At 37.1% G+C, this 16,009-nt stretch overlaps 1 protein-coding gene across 2 annotated transcripts in view; it reads left to right on the forward strand.

The window, feature by feature from the left end:
- The window catches only part of macrod1 (mono-ADP ribosylhydrolase 1), a 69,530-nt gene that overhangs the window by 32,425 nt on the left and 21,096 nt on the right, over positions 1–16,009 (forward strand). For both annotated transcript variants that reach the window (XM_047802369.1, XM_027135599.2), the window contains exon 4: positions 6,721–6,750. In XM_047802369.1, the coding sequence (XP_047658325.1) occupies positions 6,721–6,750 (30 nt within the window). The remainder of the gene's footprint in view (positions 1–6,720; positions 6,751–16,009) is intronic.

A 16,009-nucleotide genomic window follows, 5' to 3' on the forward strand; every position in this document is an offset into this window, starting at 1 on the left:
GACATCCGCCATCCTTGAAATACTGTAAGACTGGCCTTCACAAGTTCCACTAACTCTGGACCCTACACAATAACCCTGAGAGGTCTATTACTTTTGCTGTTATATTTAAAGCATATCGATTAAATTCGGGTGCCTGTTGATTTAAAGTGTTGGTGGTGCAGGTATTTGTACGAATTCAAGCTCTTATTTATGGAAACTACAAACAATGGATTTAAATACAGATATATAAAATGCATATAATAAGGGGTTAGGTTAATACTCTGGTTGTTTCCACTTATCAAGGCATAAAGTAGTGCTTCAAACCATGCGACATTTGCTATGCGATTCAGACACATATTTGTCTTTCAGGTCTAACACAACAGTTTTCTAACTGCATTCTATTTGCCTCAGCTATAATCAAGTGTATGGTGAAAAGCCAAATGGATGTTGTGGAAGACGAGTTTCTAGTCCTGCATCTATTTCATGCATCCCGTCTTATATTAGACCAGTGCTTCAACTGCCAGGCCTGTGGTTTTGCCACTTCAGATGTTGCTATTGCCCAGATGAATCATTAAGCTGTGAGAGATTGTCCAAGAACGGAGTCAAGTGTTAGTGAATGCATATGTACTAAGTGGGAGGAAGTGACTATTAGGCTTGTATGTGTGTTAGCCAAAGTGTTGGCAGGGTTCTGGAGTGTCAGACACTAAGGACATCTGCTACTATCCCCTAGCACAGTGCATCTCACTCGCTCACTGTACTTCACCCACTCACCCCTGTGAAATGCTATTTTAGACACAAGAACACACACACTTCCACTCCATGCACATATATACACACACACACTCCACTAGTGGTGTACAGCATTTTTACCATTTTCTACCACTACCATTTTTTTTTATTTTATAAAAATTACTTCTTTTATCATACATAATATTCAATGATATACAAATGATTTTTATTAACATACAGACAATTTCCTATAACATACGTAATATCCACTAACCTTCAGTAATCCAGTAAAATACACACGATATCCATTAGCGTACACACTAATTTCTCTTAATTTACATACAAATTATATTTACATATGCGTGATTCCCATTTACATTATCATGCAAAAGATTAGTATTAATGTACAGGCTTACTTCCTTTTTTTTGTATGCACTCAAACTTTAGAAGCGGGAAAAAAATGTTCATCTATAATTGTTGACAATAGAGTCGAAATTAACAGAATTATTACACATGACGTTAAATTTTGGTTTTAAAAGTGGTACTGAACACACATCTGTTTAGCATTAGTATAGAATTTAAGCAGGAGGACAAACAAACAGATGTCACTGATATTTTGCAGAAGAAAACAACGTAAATGCTCAGTGGAGAGATATGAACGGAATATGGTGTAGAGAGGGTGAACCTAGAGCAAAGACCTGTCATCAACAATTTATTTGAACCTACAGCAACCCCCTAAAATCAGCGAGCATGCTCGTCACATCACTGTTACTCTTTGAGCATGCTCATCACATCTGCTTGTTAAGCCTGAGCAGTTTAGAGACACGATTTACCAAGTGTGTGAGCAGGCACAGCTGCTCTGACATTTTTTTGCAGCATGTTTTACATGAACCACAATGAATCTTATAATGTGGGTACAGGTAGAAAAAATAGCAATAACACTGTACCACAAGCCAGTTTGTTGAGCACCAGCCAATGAGAGAATGAAATAACTCAGTGTAAGGTGGAAAAAGCCAAAATAACTCATGGAGAAGCTCCATGGTGTTCAGGTGGACCCAGGAGTTGAAAAGGCTGGTAAAGTTTTGGCAAGAGCGGAATTCTTATATTACATAAGCCAGAAATGCCCGAACTCTCTTCTGTATTTTTGGATATTTTCTTTAGGTTTTTTCCTCCAAGTGACTGAAGAAGCGGGTGCAAAATACAGCTTATATTAGTTCTTCGATTCAGATTTTGTATGTCTCTATGTGCATGTAACCCTTGTTAATTCCTGATTAACTAAAAGTTTGCATATGTAAAAAATGTTGAGCATTGCAAATAGAAAGAATTAATAAAAAAAAAAATCCATTTGCAAGTGAATATGGCAGGTAATACATAAAAGTGCAAAACACAGGGTGGAGTCAACGTAAATTGATTGGTTTAACACACAGTGTGATTTTGCTAAAGCATGAAAATCACTCACTCTCGCACTAATTTTCTATCGCTTATCCGAACTTCTCGGGTCACGGGGAGCCTGTGCCTATCTCAGGCGTCATCGGGCATCAAGGCAGGATACACCCTGGACGGAGTGCCAACCCATCACAGGGCACACACACACTCTCATTCACTCACACACTCACACACTACGGACAATTTTCCAGAGATGCCAATCAACCTACCATGCATGTCTTTGGACCGGGGGAGGAAACCGGAGTACCCGGAGAAAACCTCCGAGGCACGGGGAGAACATGCAAACTCCACACACACAAGGCTGAGGCGGGAATCGAACCCTGGAGGTGTGAGGCAAACGTGCTAACCACTAAGCCACCGTGCCCCCCTCATGAAAATCACATTCTAGGATTTTGATAAGCAATGTAGATAATTGTCCACAGTACAATATACAGTAAGGCCTTTTCTCATGACCCGGCTGAGTAAACTGAAACCTCAGGGTTTACTGATAAAAGCCCTGAATGCTCTGTAAGATCTAGCAGCTCATTCCACACTAACCCACGTTCAACACGGCATGCTCACATTCTCCATTCTCTCTGTTCCTGTTCTCTTTCCACCACGTCTTCAAACCACACTATATCATGTCATCTTCTTGTGGCTGGCATTCTCGTTCACTCTGCTCTTCTCTACCTGTGTCACTCAGTCTCTTTTGATGTGAGCGCTTCCTACCTTTTGCTCTTTTCTTTTCTGCCTTTTTTCAAACCTTGCTCGCTGTCCATCAACTGTTCATGTGTATAGGCTTGCTTTTCTATCTTTGTGGGGACCAGATGACCCTAAATGAATTGATTTTTACAAAACGTGCATTGTGGAAGGTCCTTGTCAGGACAGAAAGACTAATCGGTGTGTTCTACCTGAAATGATGTAGCATTAATTTTTAGCACTTTTGCTGTTTCTAAAAAGTTGTTTCTTTCCCATTTAAGCACATACTCTTCCTGACACACTCTCTCTCTCTCTCTCTCTCTCTCTCTCTCTCTCTCTCTCTCTCTCTCTCTCTCTCTCTCTCTATCTCTTTATCCTGCTGTCTGTCTTTCTGCTTCCTTTTCCTGGCTATGTTTTTTTTTTTTTTTTATGTAATTGTAATCCAGATACCCTCACTACTATTTTTATTCTCTTTTTTTGCTTTTATTTGATCTTTTCTGCACTGGGAAGAAAAAAAACAATGGTAAGGGCTTTCTTTCTCTTAACCCTGTCATTGAAGTTAATGTACTTTCTGTCTAAGGGGGGATTGTAATAGATAGGAGTAAAGCGTGTGTGTTGAACACGTCAACATGTTCAATCTGATCATGTCGTTTCATCTCACTAGGCTGTGTATGTGTGTGTGCATGCACGTATGAGCGAGATCTTTATGATTGCTCTGCCACCCTTCTCCTGGGTACAGCTGCATATACAGGGTTCTGGCAGATGGCAAATCTCTCTCCCTGGGGTATCAGGGGCAAACCGCCTGCACTCATCTTCTCCCTGACTGTTTCCCTGCCTGTCTTTCTCATGCATGTCTGATCCCTGTTCCTCTTCACTAGTAGTTTTTTTTTGACAGACAGCACAGAGAGGCACCACCACTGGCAAATTATATCCTTTCTCTCCGTTTTTCTTTTTTCTTCCTCTCGTTCTATTATGTCTCCCCATCAGTTCTCTTTCTCTCCCTTGTTCCTTTCTTTCTTCCATCCTTCTTTCCTTCCTTCATGCCCTCCTTTATTTTATTCATTCTCTCTTGTTTCACACACTCTCTTCTTCTCCAGTTCTTTCTATCTTTCTCCCTGTTTCCCTTCTCTGTGTAATTAAATAAGTAAATAAGGTTTCAGTATAAAACCTTTGGGCTTTGACGTTGCTATGGTTACCTCTCCATCCACAGTGTTTTTGTGTGTGTGTGTGCGCCTGTGTGTGTCTGTTGAGTGTCTCTGAATTTGGTGATGTTTATCTTGCTTTTTTGTTCTTTTGCATGTTTATTTACCGCCTTGTCTTTATTCAGGTGTACAATGCTATAAAAAGCTCTTTGATTTTACTTCCATGGCCTGGGTTTAACAACGCTCTGTATAAAGGCATTGCTGACTGTTTGGTTTATTCACTGTGTGCACAGATATAATGAAATTCAAATGAGAGACATTTAATCAACTATCAAATTGCTCATTTGTGATGGAGCTGTGCAGTCTAGTCATAAAATGTTACTTACTGCACACAGCCCTCCTCCAGCTTCAAGCGCTGCCTCACATACAAACCTCCATCAGTCTCAGCAGGGGTCCAGTAATGCCTATTTACTGATATTATACTAGTGGTCAAGAACCGGTTTGAGTAATTTTCCCTTGATTACAGTTGTCTCTTTGCCCTGATTAAGAAACCCCTAATCTTGGTTTAAACCATGCTGTCCATTTGGTTCAGCGTTAAAGTCCCAGCAGTTCATCAGTGCATTACCCTGAGTATGCTCTCAAGAACTCTCACTGTCTACCAAGCCTTTATTATGTCTGCTTCTAGTAAACTGGTGGCCTCACAATTATCGCTAAAATGGTCATTATGATAACTGTTGATGGTGGTGTCATTAACTCAGAAGATGAATCAATGTAATGGAGCTTAGTGTTCTTGCACAAAAAGCCCCAAAATACTTTGTAAAAAAAATCTGAAAAGTTATTTGTTGTCATACAAGTGACCGAACAAGTCTGAACATCTTTTTATTATAGATATGTATCTAAGAATTATGGTCAGTTGAAATAATATTGACGTGGGATTCCTCTATCTTTCCTTTCCTTCTCATTTCCCAAAAACTGATGTCCCATTCAGGTCATGTTCTCACCTTGTGTTCAAAGTACACCAGGATTCTCTGTACCTTGTGTAGCACCATGTACTCAATCCATCTTCATCTTCAGTAGCCACTTTATCCTGGTCAGTATCCTGGAGCCTGTCCTGGATACACTGGGGTTGGAGTTGTACATCCAGGATGCAGTGCTAGTATATTGAAAGGCATCATTCACCCGTTGCACATTTTTACAAGGTGGGGAGAAACCCACAAGGATCAAACTGCAAACCCTGGAGCTATGAAACAGCAACATTACCTGCTGCACCATCATACCTCCTGCCTTCAATCTAAACCTCATTCATTTTCATTAGATAAAAATGAATGCCTTTGCAGAATTGTATGCATGCCAACATATGGTAGTTTTTGAATAAAGATGCAGTAGATTGGTTGTACAGATTCAGTAACCAGAAGAACTTGAACAGAGTCATTGTTGATCCCATGAGCAATGTCCTTAACCCTCAACCACTCAGGCCTTAGATGCCAAAGCAATAAAAGTTAATCCAGTATTTGATTTGATAGTATGTTTTGTATTGACCAGGCTCATCCTTTCTATATACAAAACTGTGGCGTTTAATCCTCAGTGAGCCGCAGGCAGGGTACTGTATCCTGGCCCTAAGCTCTCCTTTTACCAGCTGTACACTCTAAGGAACATCAGTCCTGTCTGAGCTTTTTTCTACACCCGAGGTGGCATTTACACAGAAAATGCCAACATGCTTCACCAAACAGAATGATGAGATTTTAGGGACATGAGCACTACATTGCTAATTTAATACCAGTCATCAAGAGACTGTGCTTAAGAGCCCCAACATATTCATAGATGCTCAAATATTCATGGCCTGCATGTAAACAAGAAAGGCAGCCATTTTATATCTCTTGCATATGGGACCAGGAGGTATGAGAAAAGTATGTGGACACTCATTTACTTCTACTCCAACCTTTGCAAACCATGGCTTTATGGGCTTTGCTTTATGCACAGGCGCATTGTCATGTTGAAATAGGTTTGGGCCACTTGGTTCAAGTGAAGAGAATTTGTAATTCAACAGTATAAAAAGACATTGTAGATAATTGTGCTTCAAATTTGTGACAACAGTTTGTGATACGTCAATACATGGGTATAACGGTCAGGTGTCCAGATACTTTTGACGGTATTGCGTAGATAGTAGATAATGATCTGGAAACAGATTTTTTTTCTTTTACTCCAAATCTGTAGCATTATTCAATATTTCAGATCTGAGACTGAATAAATATTATTTTGTAGTGTTTACTCTTGTGTATGTGTAAAGAACATGTTATCAAGATGCTTTGTTTCTCACCCACACAAAAGCATAGACTGATTTTTCACCTGCATCATCCAACCCTAACCTTATGAATTAGTCTGGATTCAAGTCTTCTTTGTTATTATTATCTGAATTGTTTTATGCTGTTGCTTTGCATAGCTGTGGAATTATTACAGGTTTAAAAGCCCAGTCTAATGTGAACATTTCAGAAACAGGCTGAAGTATTTCAACCCAACTAAAGAGTGATGACACAGACTTTTGAATGTACTATTTAACATTCAGGTCAGTGCACAGGTAGCCCAACCTTACCTTAATCCTTATGGGCTAGAACGTCTCATACATTTTTCTCTCTTTAATCTGAACAGTAATCATATTGGTTACAGGCGCTGGGCTGGAAAGCCCAGTATTTGTCATTCTGAAAAGTTTTTCCTTAAACAATCTTCTGTTTTCTGTTTGTCATTTCAGCCAACAAGACCCTGCTGGGCGGAGGAGGGGGTGAGTCTCTTTTTTCTCTGTCATTTTCAAAGGTGGAATAAGTGAGAGTGGAAAAATTCAAACATTAGAAAAGAAAGTGTTTGGGTAAAGTGGGATGAGGGTGAATTATGAGAGAAGGTGAAACAGCAGGAGGAAACAAAAGTGAGAAAAAGGAAAGAGAGCTGGAGTGTAAGTGAGAAACAGAACTTGTGTTTTTGTGTGTGTGTGTGTGCGTGTGTGTGTGTGTGTATGCGCATACTGCTGTGTGATGCTGGGGTTTGCACCTCTCTTTGACATTAGAGGTGTATTTATATGAAGGAAAACACACTTTTTTGAGGAGCAGAGGAATGAATCAGAGTCCAAATGTGACACAGGAAAACCTCTGCGACCGATGGTGCAACCTGTGTCATATAGCATATACACATGTGCTTCCACACTCATGCAATCACGCACTTTGCAATCACTCATTCTCTCCAATACACAGCTGGTACAGCTCAAGACAAAGTTGGACAAAACAAACTTGACAATGTTGGACTACTGCATGTATGAGACTGTCAATTTTAATTTAACCTTCAGTTTTAGTGTCAGTTTGTAAGCTTGTTATTTTTTTTAATTATTAAAAATTTTAATAATATTCAAGTATTTTAGAAACACGTGTAAACCTGCTGATTCATGCAGTTCATCACGCCAAACCAGGTCAAACAAGTTAGATAATCAAACACTAGAAAGGGGAAAATTTGATCTGACAGCTTGACACTTATTCATTGTTTTTAGTTTTTTGCACCATTCTGTGTAAATTTTAGCATTGTCTCGGGTGATCAGATGTCCTCAAACCCGCCTATCTGGTAGCAACACCAGACGTCAGTTGTGCCTCATTCTGATGTTTAATGTGAATGTTAACTAAGAATTTTGACCCATTGCTCTGCTGCCAAATGATTGGCTGATTGGATATCTGTAAAATAGTCAGGTATAGAGGTGTTCCTATTAAAGTGGACGCTAAGTGTATAAATATACATTAATTATTGTAAGGATTACTTTAAGATTATTTTAAAATTATTTTCTAATTGTAAATCTATCTATGTATAACTTGTTTTTTCAATTGGCACTAAAAACACACACACATATGCTGTTTTTGTCCAAGGCAGTTAAACTTCGCAATATGCCCACACTGAATTTACTCTCTTTTTGCCAGCCGCCAGGTCATATCATGCAGACGTTGCGCCGGCAAAAAAAGACAGAAATCAGTTCATGTCTGCTAATTTTATTCTGGCTGGTTTTGAAAGCAATACTTTCAATATCTATTTCGTTAAATTCATTTAATTCTCATATAATATTATATTTCAGTTTAGTAAGGAAAGGGGGAGTTTCAGACATAATCGAATGATGAAAAGGAAATGGATTTTTAGATGAATCATTTGGTTTCTTGACTAGATTCAAGCCTTTCCTTTAATAATATGTTAAAATGGCTCTTACCAAAACATAAATATCCTTCAGTAGTATCTCAATTTGTCTACGCTTTCATCAGTAATGAAGGCATGTGTGTGCAGTCTGTCCCGCAGCTTAGCGAGATTTATTAAGCAGCCAGTAAAACAGACACGCTGACTAACCATGATAATAGAATCATTGCTGCCTAGATAGCTAAGTAAACCAGCCTAAGTGTATCAGGTTTATTGCCATGTTTACTAAGCCAACCTGTAAATAAGACAAATAATCTAAATGTGATATTAAACATGCGGATATGATGTACCGGCCAATTGGAAGTTGTGCTGTTGTTTGCTTTCATTGTTTAGACCTAGATGAATGACTGCGTGGATGAGTCGGTATAATCAGAATTAGTGTCGTGTAGTTAGAGACTGCATGTACTGGAAATTCTGTAATTCTTTTAAAAAAGAAAATCAAGTAATAGAAATCAGATCTAAAGACATTAAGGGATTGCAATTATATTATTATTAATTACTTTGTTACATTTTTTTTTAATATTAATTGTTAAAACCATGACAAATCTGAGCAAGTTTTCTGAATTTCATCTAAATGAAAAGGTCAAAATTTCCTAAAGGTTTTTCATGGCCTCTACATGTCTAAAGCATAAGAATGGCATTTTGCAGCACATAAAGAGGTAAAAGCCGAGTGTCACTCATTCTACAACATTACAAGATTGTGAACGTGGCAAAAATAACAATTTCACTACGGCTATATGAGCTTAACGGCGATGGCTTGTGATTCATCTGCATTCATGACCTCTCAAGCTGGCTATTATACAACACCGCATACACCTTATTTATATTTATAGGAAACAATGGAAGCTTCACGTCTACGTGAGGTACAGGATCATCACTTCTGAACACATGTTTTGATGTACTTAATGTATTCCCATTGCATGTTCCAGTAAAATGTTTCCAGTTAAGGGAAATACTGAAGAGTAGGTGAGTAAAGCATGTCAAAGCAAGTAAAGCAAGTAAAGCATGTCTACAGAAATAGATATGGACAAACATATTTATTATATCTGCCTGGTAATAAAGAAACATTGTCAGGAGGAAGTGCACTCAGTATCCAAGCCTAGAAGCTTGTAGAAGAAGCACACTGACATGTTTTAGGGCTTTTATGTAGAAGCAATCTCAGCTCACATGTAATTGCTTTTATGCGTGGGTGTTTTTTTTTTTTTTTTTTTTTTTTTCTAAACAGGATTTTGAAATGGACAGACTAAAAATTATTGATGTTTCAGAATTGTGACTCATCTCTCTTTGGGAGAAGAATGATGACTAATTCAAGTTGTGGTAACGTTCCATAAAAAGAAAAACAGCTCCGTGTTTACCAGAGATGCCAAACAACAGTGTGGGTGTTCGCCTCCGTGACTCTCACCTTAACCTTTAACTACATGTGACCTTGCCCATGCCATGAAAGATCTTCCATACTTCTTAATAATTTAGGAATTATTTCGAAGAGAGTCTTCACATTTGACTTGACACAGAATTTCATGTCTTAACAGTGGAAAAAAATCAGAGATAAAACAGAAATGTATTATTAATATTAATAGAAATGTATTATTACGATCTAGCACTCTGTGAAGGTAATGTATTGTTATTTATACGCACTATCAGGCCTACAGCTATCAAAGAGGACCTTTTGACTAACCTTATGTTTTGTTATTCAGACACTACATCAGTCGTAAACTGGTCATTTAGCTTCAGGCTTTTGTAAATATATATGAAGTGTCACATATATTTAAATGTGCACATTTTATTGATTAATCGTAGTTGTCAAAAGGGGAAAAAATAGCATTATGCACATTGAGGTTAATTTTACTTGTAGTGGTTAGAAATACACTGAATGCAGACTTTTTATTCCTTAAGGTGATGTTATTTATTTAACCATGGTTTCTGTATTAAAATTTCCAGACTTTATTGTACCAACGACTCCCGAATAAATTCCGTGGACTATCTCAGTACATATTTATTTTATGCACAGGATTTAAAAGTATAGAATACAAATTTGGTTTATTTATTGCAGACCTAAAGTTTTTTTTTTTTTTTTGTTCTATCCAAAGACCACATTATGTCCATTGTTTATAAGTCACAATTTTAAAACTATTGAGTTCTGGACTGAATCAGTTCAGTTTTTATGGCAAGTCAAAAGTGCTAAAAATGATCCGACTAAATGATTGATAGAATAACATTGATTACACTGACCTGTGTTTTCCATTTGTGGAATTAAATGAAACATTTACGGAGAACAACAGTTATTTGTATGTATATATGTCTTTATCTATATTTTCTGTACCATACCTCAGATTGCAGCACAGGATTTAAACAGGTTCTTTAGCAGCCTACCGAGCTTTAGTACTGGCAGCTTCTGGCTGTAAGAATTCACCCGACTTGCACCCACAGCATCAGATAATCAATGCGTACCATCTGGACAGATAAAACACGCGCACACACAAACACTAACAAAAAGCATTCTCTTTATCCACTTCTCAACACCCAGCTGTTACCTTAAGCATCCGTACAATCCCCTTTCATATTTAAAAATGCAAGGTATCCATTTATGATTCAAGATGGACATTAAATCTCCCCAGAAAAGTTTGGTTTTATTAAGCATCATTAAAATGTAATTTATAACATAAACAAATGTGAATTACAAGGGCTAAAAAGACAAAGTCTGGTAGCACAAAATATAACAGCTTGTGCATGGTGCATCATAATACAAAAGGTGAAAATCTATTCATCTGTTTTACAAGAAAGACCGCAAAAAGGATCATTTGGCACAGCTTGAGCAGATTCTGTTTTACTAACCCTTTTATTCAACTTTTTTTTATTAAGTGTCATGCCTTTCTACTAAACATGACAATTCATTTCTGAAGTAAAAACTAAATCACTTCATCCATTTATCATGTATCGTTATCATTTGTATAGCACTGTTGTTTATCTCATCTTTTTTTTTTTTTTTTTAGAATTTTACAGAAATTTCAGAATTATTAAAGAATTATTAAAGAAAAAGAATCTTTTGCTCAATGCATTAACATGAAAACACAACGTCACTATATTTCTCTATAATCATTTATTTATAAATACAGAATGTGAACTTTTAACATCAGACAGCTTCATGATTTTGATAGAAATTCCACAAATTAAAAAAACTTTTTTTTTTTTTTTTTGAGAATGAATTTATATGTATCACTGTAATCCCTTTGCAGCTCTGTACACTTGTTACTCTATATTAATTACGGGTATAATTGTAAGCAGTTAATATTGTGACAAGTATTGATTAGTGTTTAGCTATATCGTGTTGTCAAAGTTCTCATGTTAGCTGACATTTGAGAGGCTATAGGAATAAAGCCGTTTTTAGTAACTGGTAGCTAATATTTTCCAACATTCCTTCATGGAAGGAGCATTTACTAAATGAAATTTGATTTAAATTAACATCACCTTGCGATTTGAGTTCTTTTCTGTTGTGAATCTTGTTATATTACTTTGATATATTAGGTCAGTTAAGTAAAAACAAGTTTATAGTTTTTGAGTTTAACATCAGTAAAGATTCTGAAGCTAATTTTTGATTGATTTGAATGAGTAGTTACGCTGTTACGTTCGTTTTGTGGCACTCTTTTGTGCAGGACTTTTTTTTTTTTGTCTAGTAATAGATTACCAGTGAATTTATTTCCACTCTTCATATGTCATTTCTCACCACCTCCAGCCTGCTAACAAGACGTCCTTAAAGCTCCAGTCTGACCAGTCTGTGGATGAATTATACTTTAGGCATTATTGATGTCAGAGATATGACGTATTTTCTCTTTTCTGTGCACTTTTCCATGTTTCCAGGCTGGTCATTAGATTTATTATGGAGTGCCTAATTTTTAGCTGGTCGGTTGATTTAGGAGGATGACACTGATTGTATGTTTAAAGGCTTCTAACAGGGTTTTAATGGGTGGTTAATGTACACTGCCAGTCCAAAGACCTGAAAGTTCTTTTCTCTACTGTTTTCTCTACAGTTTTAACCACAGGTGAAAACCAGAATGTAAAAACCAGAGTTAACAGATATCAATTAGTGAAGCCAATATTTTATTATGTTAAATGTCTAGCTAACTCTTTGTATTAAAGTCATTGGTATCCGGTCCTAATAGGAGACTTATAAGGGTTTTATTGCTTTGTTAAAGGCCTGAACACTTTATGGAAAATCTTTATGCCTGTAGAGAAAAGAGTTATGGACAATGCTACCAGTTATAAGACAACATGTGTTGTGTGCTTCAAATGCTTAATTGGAAAGATTCACATCTCATCCTTTTCCAATCAGTTCACGTACACCTGTTCCTTAGATAGATCATTTAGTTTTTATTTAATGTAATTACATTTTGTTTTACTTAAAAATGCTTTCAATGTAGGATATTCCAAATCAATGAAACAAAAATACAATTATGGTACACAATCCAATTTTCTTTATAAACTATACTAAGCTGTCTCTCTCTCTCCTCTCTCTCTCTCTCTCTCTCTCTCTCTCTCTCTCTCTCTCTCGCTCTCTGTCTCTCTCTGTCTCTCCCTCCCTCTCTCCAATAATCCAATGGTCTTTTGCTGTTGTAGCTCATCTGCTGGTTAAGAAATACTCCAACATAAACCAAAATATCTGACACCATCAATCATGCCATGGTCAAAAATCACTGAGATGACATTTTTTCTGCCCATGCGGATGGTTGATGTGAACGTTGCCTGAAGCTGCTTCCTGTATCTGCATGTTTTTATGCATTACAATGTTGCCTCAAAATTAGCTGATTTAAATAATTTCAGAAACATCTAGGTGTACATTTGTTCTTAAAAAGTAGTGCTCATTGAGTGTATAATAAGAAATGAAGTGAACTTTTATATTTCCAAAACTTTTTTTTTTTTACAAGTTCAGTTCCAGTCTAATTCGTTACAGGATTAAATCCGTTTTGCACCATTGTTTGCTGCTATGAGTCTGATAATGTCCTGGGTATCAGATCAGATGTTCCATTTTGATGTGTAATAAAATAAAATTCTTTTATGAAAAATGGAAATGTAGGTGAGAAAACAGTGATGATAAGCAGAAGCAGACTGGATTGCCTGTGGAGGAGAAAACAGTCTGTTTTTTTCTTAGTAGTTGGTCAGCACTGTAGGTTACTTATTATTGTGAGAGTGTGTGAAAGATGATTTCTTCTGTAGCTGATGGAAGTAGAGTGCTGTGCAAATAAACTGTAATTTCTTACTGTGTTGACTCAGGACTTTGGGGTGTGTGTGTGTGTGTGTGTGTGTGTGTGTGTGTGTGTGTGTGTGTGTGTGTGTGTGTGTGTGTGTGTGTGTGTGTATGCGTGCGTGCGTGTCCGTGTGTGAGTGAGTGTTAAGTGCCTGGCTGTGAGGTAATCAATACCTGTGATAAATCTCTGCTTCACATTTTTACTCATCAGAACCCCCACACACACACACAGACACACACACACACACACACACACACACACACACACACATAAACATATACACCAAAAGACAAATGTAGAGCTGCACTCTGTTGTATTGATGTGGGTTTTATGCAGTCTCTGAAACACAAAGCTCCCGATTTAATCCTGACCATTACCTCACTGTCCTTTCCTGCCATGTCACCAATCTTTAATTTTTCATCCTTCCTTCTTTCACTCTACCTCTCTACCCCTTCATCGCCCTCTGCCCTTCTGCTCCTTCTCTTGCCAGAACTTTAACACTTCTCTCAATTTAACTCCGTTTTTTTCACCTGCGTTCCGACGCACACCTTCCTCGTTGTCTTCACACACTCTCTCCAAACCACACATTTTCCCTTCATCTTTTTTATTCTCTCCTCTCTTAGATTTTCTGTAACACTCTGTCTATTCACGCACCCTCTTCTCCCCTGTCCTTTCTTATCCTCTCCTTTCTTTTCAGAACACTCATTCCCAACACTTTCCTCTCTCCAGTTCACGCCACTCCTCTCCTCCTTCTTGTGCTCTCACACCCTCCCTGTTTCTTTGTCTTCTTCACTCTCGAGGTTTATTAAGACCTGCTGAACCTGGGTGATAATTAGCCAGGGACAGACTATGCAGCAGAAGAGTCTCTTAGCATTAAGAAAGAAAAGAGAGAAAACAAGAGTAGTATGAAAAATGGACAGTAACCCTCAGGTGTAGTACACACTTGTGTGGGGTGTAGAATAAAGGATCCCCCTATCATTTTGGTCTTTCTTTTATGTGATTATAAAACCATGAAGTTAAGTTCTTAAGGTCAGTCTGGTGTTAACTGAATAAACAACTGTATGTACTTTTGGTCTTGTTCTCTTGTATAAATGAGTTCTCTTGAATCCACTTCATGTGAAAATTGCTTATTCTTTGTTACCGTTTTATTTGAATAGACAAAATAAGAGAAAGAATTGATGTGTAATTTTTTTTTTCCAATTAATAAAATGAAACCCTGGAGTTCTTTTAGAATATTAAAGTGAAGCACCTCATATAGCTGCTATATAAATATATAATGCTTTGCTATAATCTTGCTTTGCCTACCTTGATCCTTGCCTTTAAAATAGCCACTGATGTTGGCATGGCATTAAAAGTGCAATCAAATATTAAAATGTTTGCAATGTTGCATCATTTCACAGAGCCGACTCGTCTAGGATTATTTTGCTGCTGAGATAGTCATGTTGTTTAATTTGTGCAGCAGTAGAATTGCTTAGAGCAGTTTAACCAGCAAGTGATGAATCAGTGAAGACTGAATGATCTCCTGCTCGATGGTGTGATCCATCAGCAGAACAATGCAGATGAAGTAATTATCAATATCAGTTTACTGGCCCAGCTTGAAAATGTGACTAGAACAATGCACTGCTACTCGTTTTTGGTCAAAAATAAGAGGTTAAATAATTCTTGGCTTTATATTAGGCTATAAAAAATATTTATTCAGTAATTTAATTACCCAGGTTATGCACCAGTGTCCTGTGGTTAAGATTACAACATACACTGTATCACGTTTTTTTTTGTTTGTTTGTTTGTTTAACAACACTTCTGTATGGAGAGTCAGTATAACGATTCATTTGTTGTCTATATTAAATTTATCATAAATATTTAATTGCAGTAAAGAAATTGCTTTTGTTATGATGTAGGCAGACTTTGTGGTTTAGACATTGCGGTTAACCATTTATCCATTCTTATCCCTCTACCACGTACTCGAATATCAGAAATAGCCCAAGTGCGCATCACAGTTTGTCTGCATCTGTTCCTGAGCGTGCATTTATTATTCTGTCCTTGGCCTTACACAAGTATTTTTCAATTACTGCTGCAATTAAGTGACTAATCAGCTTTTTACCTTTTGAAGGAATAAAAAACGATCTTCAACAAGAAACGTATTAAAGAATATGTTTCAGTGATGTATCATCTTGCTGAAGTCAAAGTTTAAAAAAAAAGTTATTGTAAAAAAAAAAACATTTAATATTTTTTGGATATTTAGAATTCCAGGTAAGGAAGGAATGTAAAGAATCTGCATTCTTCGATGATTTATGGGTTCACGTGCTTTTTCTGCCTTGAATCTTAGGAATTTGAGAATATCTTCTAATACAAAACCTCCCCAAAGCACCAGACACCGTGTAGCAGAACACTGGTTCTACTTAATGCCGCAAGTATTTTTTTTCAAGCATCGGTGTTTGTTTATCATTAAAGCATCAGAATTCAAATATGCAACACCCACTGCTTCCCATCAGGTCAAGTGGTTTGAGTGTGACAAAGTAAAAGACAGCAGAATTTGATGCTTGCATTCGTACACGCTGTTTTAAACAGCTTGGAAAATGTATA

The sequence above is a fragment of the Tachysurus fulvidraco genome, chromosome 17 (genome assembly GCF_022655615.1).
Source record: "Tachysurus fulvidraco isolate hzauxx_2018 chromosome 17, HZAU_PFXX_2.0, whole genome shotgun sequence".
In the NCBI taxonomy this organism is placed as follows: Eukaryota; Metazoa; Chordata; class Actinopteri; order Siluriformes; family Bagridae; genus Tachysurus; species Tachysurus fulvidraco.